The 12732-nt window shown below is 40.0% G+C and overlaps 1 protein-coding gene across 1 annotated transcript; it reads left to right on the forward strand.

The window, feature by feature from the left end:
• The first annotated feature begins 676 nt into the window (after window positions 1–676).
• Window positions 677–5429, forward strand: LOC148724741 (uncharacterized). The gene is made up of 2 exons (XM_088729613.1): window positions 677–4580; window positions 5194–5429. Exons 1-2 carry the CDS (start codon window positions 787–789, stop codon window positions 5249–5251), a joined length of 3852 nt encoding a protein of 1283 aa, XP_088585739.1. The 5' UTR covers window positions 677–786; the 3' UTR covers window positions 5252–5429.
• Window positions 5430–12732: the final 7303 nt, after the last annotated feature.

Consider the following 12732-nt stretch of genomic DNA (forward strand, 5'->3'; position numbering starts at 1 on the left):
GTTCTATGGCTTCCGCCCATTATTCACTTTTCTTGAAAGAATTCACGTTTTTATTCTGTCGGAAAATAAAAGAAAAATTTAACAGGTTTCACTGACTGCCCAAAATAAGCCCATGCGGTGATCGAAAAATAATACAAAAATTTTCTGTGACGGATATCAAATACTCAACTCAATGAATCCAAAAGCGAAGTTTTAAATCCGAGATGCTTTTGATGCAGTTTATCTGAATTGCGCGCAAATGAAACATCAGCAAAAGGCATGGGAGGGGGGAGCTGGGGGGGGCAATCAGTGTTAATATGAACCAGTTTGAAATTGTCTGTTTATCGTTTTGCCATCAAAAGGAAGATGGAGGATTTTGGAGATCATATCATTTTTCGGGGGGGGGGGAACGGTGGAGGATCAGACAATTAATTGTCTATGAGAGAGGGGGGATTAAGAACGGTTCTGAGGAAGAATAGCACATACCGGAAAGAAATTGATCTAAGCACTCTCCCCCCATAGGTTGGGTCTAAAAGTTACATGTTTTCGTAAATTTTGCATCGCGATTTGTCAAGAATCAGTGTTGTTTATGCACAATTTATTAGGTATGGAAAAATGGAGAGAGAAAAGTAATGTTGCACTCGCACTAACAAGTATTCGTGGAAAGTGAGCACTGTCTAAACTTTTGCAGAGAGATAGCTACCAAGAGTCATCATCTAATTTAGTTATTTAAGTTTTCTGTATTTTAACCTGTTGATTTTTTTTCCATTTCAGGAAGGTATTTGGTCAAACAAAAAGGAGTACGTGATGACTAACACGTGTGAAATCCTACAGAAGATCAGGATAGGTTTAGATGTTGCCACATATCTTCTAAACACTGATCGTGGTATACAAGCCGCTCATTTGTGTTATGAATGTTTAGTCTTACTCAACAATCTAGGCTTTGATATGAACGGCCTGGATGTCTCTGAGGTAATATTCAATGCGTACTACGCAATCTCCAGTTACACAAACGCAGTACGATACACCAACAAACTTATCGCCATGTTCCACAATACCGGGAAATCAATCATTGAACTGGGAGACAAATACAACGGACAAAGTAGGCTTGCAGAAGCCAAGGAACTTTTTCAAAGCGCACTTGCCATCGCAAAATCAATTGGCGACGGAATTGGAGAAGGAGTGACTTATGGAAGGCTTGGACTCCTGTTTCAATCACTCGGTAAATATCAGAAGGCTAAAGAATATCACGAGAAAGCTCTTGCTATCGCAACAAAAATTGGCGATAGGGAAGGGGAAGGGGCATGTAATGGGAACCTTGGAACTGTATTTGAATTACTCAATGAATATCAGACGGCTAAAGAATATTGCGAGAAAGCTCTTGCTATCGCAACAGAAATTGGCGACAGGAAAAACGAAGGGAGAGGGTATGGGAACCTTGGAACTGTGTTTCAATCACTCGGTGAATATCAGAAGGCTAAAGAATATCACGAGAAAGCTCTTGCTATCGCAACAGAAGTTGGCGACAGAAAAGGAGAAGGGACAAGGTATGGGAGCCTTGGAAATGTGTTTCTATCACTCAGTGAATATCAGAAGGCCAAAGAATATTACGAGAAAGCTCTTGCTATCGCAAAAGAAATTGGCGATAAGAACGGAGAAGGAACAGGGTATGGGAACCTTGGAACTGTGTTTGAATCACTCGGTGAATATCAGAAGGCTAAAGAATATCACGAGAAAGGTCTTGCTATCGCAACAGAAATTGGCGACAGGAAAGGAGAAGGGACAGGGTATGGGAACCTTGGAAATGTGTTTCAATCACTCGGTGAATATCAGAAGGCTAAAGAATATAACGAGAAAGCTCTTGCTATCGCAACAGAAATTGGCGATAGGGAAGGAGAAGGGACAAGGTATGGCAACCTTGGAACTGTGTTTCGATCACTCGGTGAATATCAGAAGGCTAAAGAATATCACGAGAAAGCTCTTGCTATCGCAACAGAAATTGGCGACAGGAAAGGAGAAGGGACAAGGTATGGGAACCTTGGAACTGTGTTTCAATCACTCGGTGAATATCAGAAGGCTAAAGAATATCACGAGAAAGGTCTTGCTATCGCAACAGAAATTGGCGACAGGAAAAAAGAAGGGACAGGGTATGGGAACCTTGGAAATGTGTTTAAATCACTCGGTGAATATCAGAAGGCTAAAGAATATCACGAGAAAGCTCTTGCTATCGCAACAGAAATTGGCGATAGGAGAGGAGAAGGGACAAGGTATGGCAGCCTTGGAACTGTGTTTCGATCACTCGGTGAATATCAGAAGGCTAAAGAATATCACGAGAAAGCTCTTGCTATCGCAACAGAAATTGGCGACAGGAAAGGAGAAGGGACAACGTATGGGAACCTTGGAACTGTGTTTGAATCACTCGGTGAATATCAGAAGGCTAAAGAATATCACGAGAAAGCTCTTGCTATCGAAACAGAAACTGGCGACAGGGAAGGAGAAGGGAGAAGGTATGGGAACCTTGGAACTGTGTTTCAATCACTCAGTGAATATCAGAAGGCTAAAGAATATCACGAGAAAGCTCTTGCTATCGCAACAGAAATTGGCGACAGGAAAGGAGAAGGGATAAGGTTTGGGAACCTTGGATGTGTGTTTCATACACTCGGTGAATATCAGAAGGCTAAAGGATATTACGAGAAAGCTCTTGCTATTGCAACAGAAATTGGCGACAGGGAAGGGGAAGGAGCTTACTCTGCGAGTCTTGGATCTGCGTTTCTATCACTTCGTATAAATAGGCAAGCTAAGAAACATTTTGACAAAGCACTCGCCATCAGTATAGAAATTTGCCACAGACAGATGGAAGTGTGCTGCTACGCAAACCTGGCAAATCTGTCACGATTGTTTCATGACTACCAGATGGCTAGAGAGTTACTTGAGAAAGGGCTTACTATCACTATCAAGACTGGCGATAGACCACAACAAGGTATAATCTATACAATCCTTGGGCACGTGTCCCTATCGCTTGGGAATTACTACGAGTCGGAAAAACACTATGAGAAAGCACACTTGATGAGCAGCGAAATAGGAGACAATATGAATGACTTTCACAGTCTTCTCGGAATCGCTCAGTTAAAGAAATCGGAATCAAATCTTGAGGAGGCAATGGTGTATCTACGTCAAAGTATTGAAATTTATGAAAAATTGCGAAATTTTCTCAAAGAAAACGACGAATTTAAAACATGTCTCTTGGAAGAGCATGGTAATTTCCCCTACGAGTTGCTCAGTCGCATGCATTGTGACACCGGAAGTGTGCGAGACTCTCTTAATGTGGAGGAGCTAAGACGCGCTAGAGGCCTCGCAGAATTAATGGCAGATAAACTCTCAATTGAAAGCCACGTCTCAGCTGATTCAACATCTCGGCCAAGGATCGAAAGCATTGTGAGTCAAGAGAGCAATTGCGCTGTTTTGTACATTTCATATTGTGAGCGGCATGTTCGTCTGTGGGTTTTAAAAGCAAATGGAGAAATTAACTATCGAGTGAGCCCAGTGATAAAAATCGACACACTTATGGCTGCATGCGTTTGCGATGTGGAGGAAATTTTTAAAAAAAGTGCCTCCAGTTTCGGCATTTTACATAACCAGAACTGCGAGGATCGATCTTTGGGTGACGATATCGTCATATCTCCTCAAGAAGAGAGCCGAGCAACCTCGCAAGGAGACGAACCCAAACGCAACGAAATGATTCTTCAACTGTGTTATGACCAGCTTATCGCCCCTGTCAGAGATTTACTCACAGAACCTGAAGTCATCATTGTGCCTGAGAAGTGTTCATACCGAGTCCCTTTTGCTGCCTTGCGGGATGAGACAGCGGGAAAGTATTTTTCAGAAACCCACAGAATCCGCATCGTCCCTTCTCTGATGACTTTGGGGATCATTCAGGAAAGTCCGGGAGACTATCACAGTCAGACCGGTGCACTGGTAGTGGGTGATCCTTTGGCTGGTGAAGTGCTTTACAAAGGACATATTCTGAAATGGACACCATTGTTGTGTGCACGAAAGGAAGCTGAGATGATTGGTCGACTCCTGGGGGTTCAGCCTTTGTTAGGAGACCACGCAACAAAGCAGGCGGTACTTCACGCACTTCATTCAGTGAGCCTGATACATCTTGCCGCCCATGGTAATGCCGAGAGAGGGGAGATTGCCCTGTCCCCCAATTGCACCACTAAAAGCATTCCACAAGAAGAAGACTACCTTTTGACAATGTCCGACATTTCAAATGTGAAGCTGCGAGCTAAACTGGTCGTACTTAGCTGTTGTCACAGCGGGCGTGGAACGTTTAAACAAGAGGGAGTCATTGGAATAGCACGGGCTTTCCTAGGATCTGGTGCGCGTTCAGTGTTGGTGGCATCGTGGGCCATAGAAGACAAAGCAACTGAGCAGCTTATGAGTCATTTCTACCAACACCTGGCTGCTGGAGAAAGTGCCAGTGAATCTCTTCACCAGGCCATCAAGTGGTTGAGAGGCAACGGCTTCACCGAACCTGCCCAATGGGCTCCGTTTGTGCTGATGGGAGACAACGTGACATTCGACTTGAAAAAAATAAGGTAAGCTTGTTTTTGAGTAATTTTTTGTAATCGACATAACCCATTTAAGCTTGTGAAAATAAACAGCAGCCTGCCTTTTTCTTTAATTAGAAAAACGTCTGAAACTACGAGGTTTTATTTTATGACGGCACATGTTGACGGTTTTTTAACCCTTTAACTCCTAGAAGTGATCAACATTTAACTTCCCCCTATAATATCCATACATTATCCGGCAAACAAGTAGTTACCTATCAGGTACAAGTTGTTCATGATCTAACACCAAATTCTCATCACAAATTTACAAGAAAAGGTGCAGCAACTACATGGGAGAATTAAAAATCAGATCTTGGGAGTTAAAGGGTTTACAAAAACAGGTTAAGATTCGGTGTAGTTTCTTAAGTGTGCAAGATGTTTACAATTGTACCATTGGTGTAAAGATTGACAGGACAATGACCACAATCTGAGCGAAAATATAATAAATAAATAATGAATGAATTAATCGATAAATCAGTGAATACGGTGAGGAAGCTAACTTTTATGTCTATAACAAGTTTAATGACAACGACTGGGAGATTATGTAAACGTAAAAAAAAAAACATTACACATCATTCTTAACTCAAAAGTTTTGTTTTAGGCAAAAAGAACTGACGAAGGACGAAAGTGACGGGGACAAGAAACAGAGTAGCGACTGATCCTTGACTCTCCCTCCGCTCCTGTTTACTGGAAGGAAAACTGGTATTTTTTTACACAAAAACTTTTTACTTTTCACTGCTCTTGTGGGTGCTTTTTTTTACACGGCCCAGCTGTCCAGCAAGCGATGTCATTCGTCCAAAAGTTGTATTATGTTTGCCAAGGAGGAACAAAAATGAACAGATAATTGAAAAATCAAAAAATACAAAATGTTGAGTAAATTTTCCACGATGCGAAAATTATGGCACTGTTTTTTAAATTTGAGATTTCAAAAAATCATTAACTTTTTTACTTTTTTAGGATATGATTCTAAATTTTACCCTCTGGCTGCCATAATTTTCTCTTTAAATTGATAAGGAGAACCAGCTCGGTAGTACGTAAGAAAAAAAAAAAGAAGTCACTCTTAGATTGATAGGTGTGTATTCTGAACTGCCATTAGATACATAATGTGTTGATACTTTTTTATGAAGAGTTCATATGTAAATCATTTCAAGGAGTGAACGGGCGAAGGACATAGGCGAAGATATCTGGGCCGCAATGTTCAAAGCTGGTTTAAGATAACCCTTGGTTAGCGTGATATTTGATGTCAGATCTGAAAGCTTTAAAAGAAAGTTCAGTTTAACTGTTTTTGTCTACAATTTGATGATCAGTGCTCTAAAAAGAATACGGAAAATTATCACCGAAAGGTTCTTGAATGATGAAATAGGGAAACCTGCATTAAAATTTAACGCTGTGTTAGTGCTAATCGGCCTTCGAACAACTGGACCCTGTTAATTTCTGGAACCTAAACTGTAATATAATAATAACAATAATAATGGTTTTGGCGATAGAGTGCTTTTGAATTGAGTGTTGTAAAACTGGAAGAAAGGAATCACAACGGCCAATCAGAAGAAAGGAAAATACCTTTGAGAGAACTCAAATTAAAAGCCGACCAATCATCCCAAAATGCGGGAAAAAGCGGGCGACCAAGTCGTCATTGTTTTTAGTTTAGCGCCTGATTAGTTCAGAGATTGGCGAGAGTTTTATCGACCAATCACAAAGCCAAGTAAGGCAAAAGCAGATCTGGAGCCAGCTAGGATTACTTTCGACACTCAACTGAACATTGCTCTATCACATTATCATTATCCTTAAAATTTATTTCTCGGCTTTGAGACTCGCTGGAAGAGAGTCCCAAGCTGATGTTCTTGTTGTCTATGTCTTTTCTTCTGACATAAGGTCTTACAACCAAAACGTTATTACTTTTTTTTGTTCTTGGAGTTTATTCTACTACAGTTGGTAATAATATCTAGACGATGGCTGTGATGGAAACCGGATTTCTAGGTTAAAAACACTCCGTCGAGGTGATTATTTTAGCTTCCAATCGTGCGACCTGAAGTAGGAATCAATTTTCTCGAACTTGCAAAAATGTTAGCCACACTTTGAAGGCATAAGTTCGTATATTGAACCTCAACTTAACAAGTTGTAATAATAGTTATGATAATAATGATAACAATCTTAAAAGCGATGGAGTGTCGTAAATCCAAAACCGAAGTAGTCACTAGAAATACCTTTAAGAGACTTCAAAGCAAAACCGACCAAACTGCTTAAACCGCTGGAAAACGCGGGCGACCAAATCATGAATGTGTTTTACTTTTGTATCTGATTGGTTAAGAGATTGGTGCGAGTTTTCTGAGCCAATCAGAAAGCGGAAGTAAAGCAAAACAAAGCAATTCCGGATTTACTTTCGATACTCCAATGAAAATTGCTGCGATAGTGATCATAAATGAAACAAATAAAAACGAAAAAAGGCAATAGATTTGATTTTAAGCCTCACAGATTAAACAGAGCCGAAATAGTTTATCCAATTAATGATCATGATGAAAAGTAAAGAACCCAGAAGGGCGAATCTTTGGAAGATTTTAGGAGAAATTGAGGTATCAAGTGTAGCTTGATGTTTCCATTGAAGATCGTTGTAAGGGACACGAATTCTAAACCATTTCTTTCAATGCAATCGGTGGAGGAATTCTCTTAACTCTCTCACAGTGCCAAAACCTCGCTCTGAAGTCATCACTGCACGAGACAAACGCTGCTCCTGTTGGGGAGTGGGTGCTACAGAGAATGTGGTTGTTGTGACCTATGTCTTTTCATCTGATATAAGGTCTTACAACCAAACATTTGGTAGTATTTTTGTCTCTTGGAATTCATTATACGGCAATTATTAATGATGTCTAAACAATACTGTGATGGAAACCGGATTTCTAAGTTATAAACGCACTTCGTAGAGATGATTTTGACTTTTACTATGAATCTTGAACTATCAATCAGTTTTTATCAATTTTGTCAAAATGTTACCCACACTTTGAAAACATAGGTTTATTTCTTGAACCTCTACTTAGATAGTTGTAATATGAGTAATGATAATAGTAATAATAATAATATTATTGCAAAAGCAATGTCAAGAGTGTCATAAAACCAAAACCGAAGTGTTCGAACTGTAAAAAGACGAATCTTGGCCACGGATCGCAGATAAAGATATTGGTTTCTTACGTTTAGGCTAAGAGCAGCCCCCACTTTAGGCGAAGTCTGTTGCGCGAGTGAAAAAAGCTTTCGATCTCCCGCTGCGTGCTAACATTAACTTTTTTTCGCTGAGTCTTTTTTTACTCGCACGACGGACTTTACTGAAAAGGAGGGACCACTGGTAGTCTACTCACTTTGAGAAATAGAGGTTTCCCAAGCTTTTTTATATCATTTTCCTAATAAGTAGGAGCTCCTGTGATCAGATATTTCGTCAAGATTTTAGAAAATTTAAAGATGAGCTTAAACACGAAGGCGCGCTAAAAAAGGAGCCTTAGGGCCCACTGGACCATTTGTCAATCAACCGTCGTAATGTAGAACTCTTAGAGTCAAGTCAGCTTGAGCTACAGCTACTCCAAACCATTGAACAGCGGGCGCATTCCTCGAAATTGTTTTATGTCTTCATCACAATACAAGAATTCTTGAGATTTGTATTTCCATTCTCCAATGGAAACTGTCTTTATTTGTGGCGGTAAATTTGAGACCGAAGTAGGTGGTTCGCACGTTACCTCATGCCACCATGCGGTTCTGTCCTCGTGTACCGGTTCACATGAGCCGATACAAAAGACCAAACGACTCCTAAACAAAGAAAGAACAATGGTAATTCCCATGTGAACCGGTACACCAGGACAGAACCCCACCATGCTGGTGGAAGTAAACAATAGATATCTCATTAGCTCCTTTTGTTCGTCTACCAGCATTTAAATTTGACCCGCACACGTCAACGGTGAGTGACAAATGAGCCTAGGTCTTTCCAGGGAAGACTTCCTTATATAGCGCGCCTTCGTGTTTAAAGTATATTTTTTTCAATGTCTCCGGTTTCTGGATCTGAAAAATAACTTTGAAATAAATGTTTTGCCCTAACTACTTTGTTGTTCGTGTGCGGCCTGCATAAACTGAGATTGTTCAGGAATTTCCATTGTTCTTGCCCCGGCTTATGAAAGTGAAATTTCAACCGCCTCTCGGTTAGCTCAATGGATAGAGCGCTGAACTGTTGTGCGGGAGGTCGAGAGTTCGAGCCCCGGCCAGATCAGCACTCAATATCTTAAAATAATTGAGAAGAATATGCTGCCTTTCTCTAATATCAAGAAACGGTTAGATATTCTAGTCTTCTCGGATAGGGACGAATAAATGGAGGTCCCGTCTCCTGCAGGCTTAGGGGTAGGAGACGTTAATTTCCCACGCACGAGATTACTGTGTGATGGTTGTCCTCCCCTGGGGTGGGTTGGATGGGTTACTGAGCCCGCAGTGATTGGCGGAAAGCTGTTGCGGTGTCCCTACCTGTCGGCAAATCTTCTAAATAAATAAATAAATAAATTTCAAAGCGCTCTCCCTCCTTTTCTTACCCTTTACACCTCTGTATTAACATCTATATTCTCCACACTGATCTCAGTACATTTCCTATGGTAACCACAAGGAGAATTTGTTTGACAATCAGGAGTTTCTTACTGTAGATTGGTGATCATTTCCATTATTCTCCTAACCTTTACATTTGATTCAAGGGCAGAGGCGTAGCCAGGATTTTTCAAAGGGGGGGGGGGGGTCACAGAGGCTACTTACCAGATTGTCATGTCAACCTCCACACCGTGCATGTTTTACTTAATGTTACAGTTTTGGGATGAGCAGTGAGAGTATACTGGGCAGGCCAAGATATTGTCATGGCATTTTCACCACCTGAATGTTGTAGGTTGTTTGCTTAAAAGAAGGCCTACCAAGGGGGGGGCACACGGGCACCCCAGGACCTCCCCTGGCTACGCCCTTAAAGGGTGATATCGTAAGGAGAAAGAAACCTGTCAACTTTACGATCTAAAGGGTTAAAATAGGTTTTTTCACTCCTCTGCTACTTACCCGCCGTTTTAATTGAGCTTTGTTTAACTTCCTGAATGCCTGGAGCAATCTACACTAAGACAACATGAAATAATACCTCTCCACTATGGTGTGCCTGTTCAAATTTTGCGAGGCACCGCATGGGTTATTGACTCCACCAAAGTTACAACGAATCGTGACACGTGTTATTATGTGTTGTAACAGCAAAACATAAGACAAATTTCCGACATAATATTCATAATTATATGAACCATATGCCCCCCCCTCCCCAGATAATCCTTAGGAAAACCATAACGAAAGCTGTCGTGAGCCCGTCCGAAAAAAGATCGTCCGACTCCAAACTCGCACGGCTCGTTTACATCTTCCGAGTTACAGAGAACAACGCAAGCCAGAAAGTGAAAGCGTTTTAAAGGTCAAAACCTTTTTGGTGAAACTCCAAATAGAAAAAAATTCAACAGGATACTCGTAATTCATTACCTCTATGTTCGAACAGTCTCGAGTTTTCATTTTCCTTACTATGAATTTCCTTTCATAGATTTCTACCTGTGTTTTTTGAAATTTTCTTTCACGCGAGATGATTAATGCATAAAAATTGCTGATGCGGAATATTGCACCTACAACTGATGAACGAAGCCCTGCTAACCCTTTACACCCTCACATCATGATAGTATGCATATTCTCTAAACTGTTCTCCATACATTTCCTAACGAGCTGGCAAGGAGAATTTGGTCAACAATCAAGAGCTTTAAAACAACAACAAACATATGAAACATATGTATGAACTGCGGTTATGAAACGTATATGTGCACGATCCTTCGCAGTAAAGCACTATTTGAGCAATAGTGAAAATCAGACCTGAAATTGAGCTCAATTGGTAGAGCGCTGCACTAGTATCGCAGAGGTCAGTGGTTCGAATCCCGTACAGGCCTGAAATTTTTTTTCGGGTCTGATTTTCACTATTGCTCAAATAGTGCTTTACTGCGAAGGATCGTGCACATATACGAATCAAGAGCTTTGTTATCTATCATTTCCTTTATTCTCTGACCTTAATGTGTGATTCAGCTGTGAAATTGTGAGGAGAAATTAAATGCTAGTCCCTCTTAGTGGTTAAAGAGTCAATTTTGTAATTCCGAATAGCAAGGAGACAATAGGAGTACATGTAAATTCTCAGTTCTACAACATAAGGATCGTTGTCAACCTCACGCGACCCCAGAAATCAAAATTTATTGTAAATAAAACAAATTTATTTTCTTCTTAAGTTGGAAGTTGGAAGTTGGAAGCAGCATCAATCATTTTGTTATGAGTAAGGTAGTGGTTTGTTTGTAAGAAATGAGGCATAATTTACCATCCAGGGAAGGGGGCAGGAAATTGTGGGGGGGGGGGGGGGTCCATGGTTTCGGGAAACAAGGGAAGAATGATAAAGGAGATAGCGTAGCTTTGTATTAATATATCTTGTAAAAGAACTACGTGCGTTTCAACGTTGGTGATTAACTTCTCTCTTCTGTCGGAGGTTTCTCCTTTAAGAAACAGAAATGAGGAAACAGAACGCAGAAGATGTTATAATATATTTTAGGGATTTGATTATTGTTATTACTGTTGTTATTATTTTATTGATCAGGGTCGTAATTTTTTCTGCAATCTGTTTTCCAGGAAATTTTTTTTCAGTTTCTTGATTCTAATTTCGTGTGTCATACATTCAGAATTAACACCGAATAAGACACAATTTATTAGTTTTTTAATTGAATTTTTTTTCACTCGTTTCTGAAAATAGAAATATTTTGGATCGAAACTTTGTGAAAAAAAAGTTGTATCATGTTTGCCAAGAAGGAACAAATACGAACAGACGATTGAAAAATTGAAAGCAGATAATCTTTGGTGAATTTTTCACGATGCGAAAATTACGGCACTGTTTTCTTTAAACTTGAGATTACAAAACATCTTTAACTTTGTTATTTTTCTGAGATATGATTCTCATTTCTACTTACCAGCTATCATAATTTTCTCTCTAAATTGATAAGGTGATTCAGTTCGATTTATATCAAGAAAGATTTGGAAATGCAAAGACAAGCAAAAACCAACGATAAAAACCGATGTTTCGGTGTCATCATGACGCCATTGTCAAGGAGAAGAATTACAAAGTTTGCGGCAAGGTGTAACACTAAATTAGGATAAATATGTTAGGTGCTAATTATACAAATACTTTTGCGCGAGTTGAATCGCTTTGCACGTTCAATTCGATCTATGGAAGAAAAAATCGCTTTAAGATTGATAGGTGTGTATTCTGAATTGCCATTAGCTAAATGTGTTGATAGTTTTGTAGAAAGAATTCACATGTAAATCACTTCAAGAAGTTAGCGGGTAAAGGGCGGAAGCGAAGACATCTTGGCCGGTTTGTCCAAAGCTGGGTTAAAATAACCCAGGGTTAGCGTGAAATTTGATTTCAGATCTGAAACCTTTCAAAGAAAGTTCAGTTTAACTACTTTTGTCTACAATTTGATCATCGGAAGCTCTTAAAAGAACAGGGAAAATTATCCCAAAGAGGTTCCCAAAGAGAAATAAGGAAACATGGATTAAAATTGAACCCTAGGTTCGTAGTAATCGGTCTTTGATCAACTGGACCCTGTTCATATTTGGAACCTAATATGTAATATAGTAAGAAAATAATAATGGTATGGGTGATAGAGTGCTTTTGGATTGAGTGTCGTAAAACCGAAACAAAGGAATCCCAACGGCCAAACAGAAGAAAGGAGAATACCTTTGAGAGAACTCAAGCCAAAACCCAACCAATTATCCAAAAGTGCGGGAAGACGCGTGAGACCAAGTCGTAATTGTTTTCAGTCTAGCGTCTGATTGGTTGAGAGATTGGTGCGTGTTTTCTGGACCAATCACAAAGCGAGGTAAGGCAAAAACAGAGTCAGCCAGGATTACTTTCGGCACTCAATTGAACTTTGCTCTAGCACACTATCATTTTCCTTACAAGTTCATTCTCAGGTCTGTGATTGGCTCGAAGAGTCCCAAGTTGATGTTGTTGTGGTCTATGTCTTTTCTTCTGATATAAGGTCTTACAACCAAAATATTATTGAAATTTTTTGTTCTTGGAATT

Source organism: Stylophora pistillata, chromosome 8, assembly GCF_964205215.1.
Source record: "Stylophora pistillata chromosome 8, jaStyPist1.2, whole genome shotgun sequence".
NCBI classification, from domain to species: Eukaryota; Metazoa; Cnidaria; class Anthozoa; order Scleractinia; family Pocilloporidae; genus Stylophora; species Stylophora pistillata.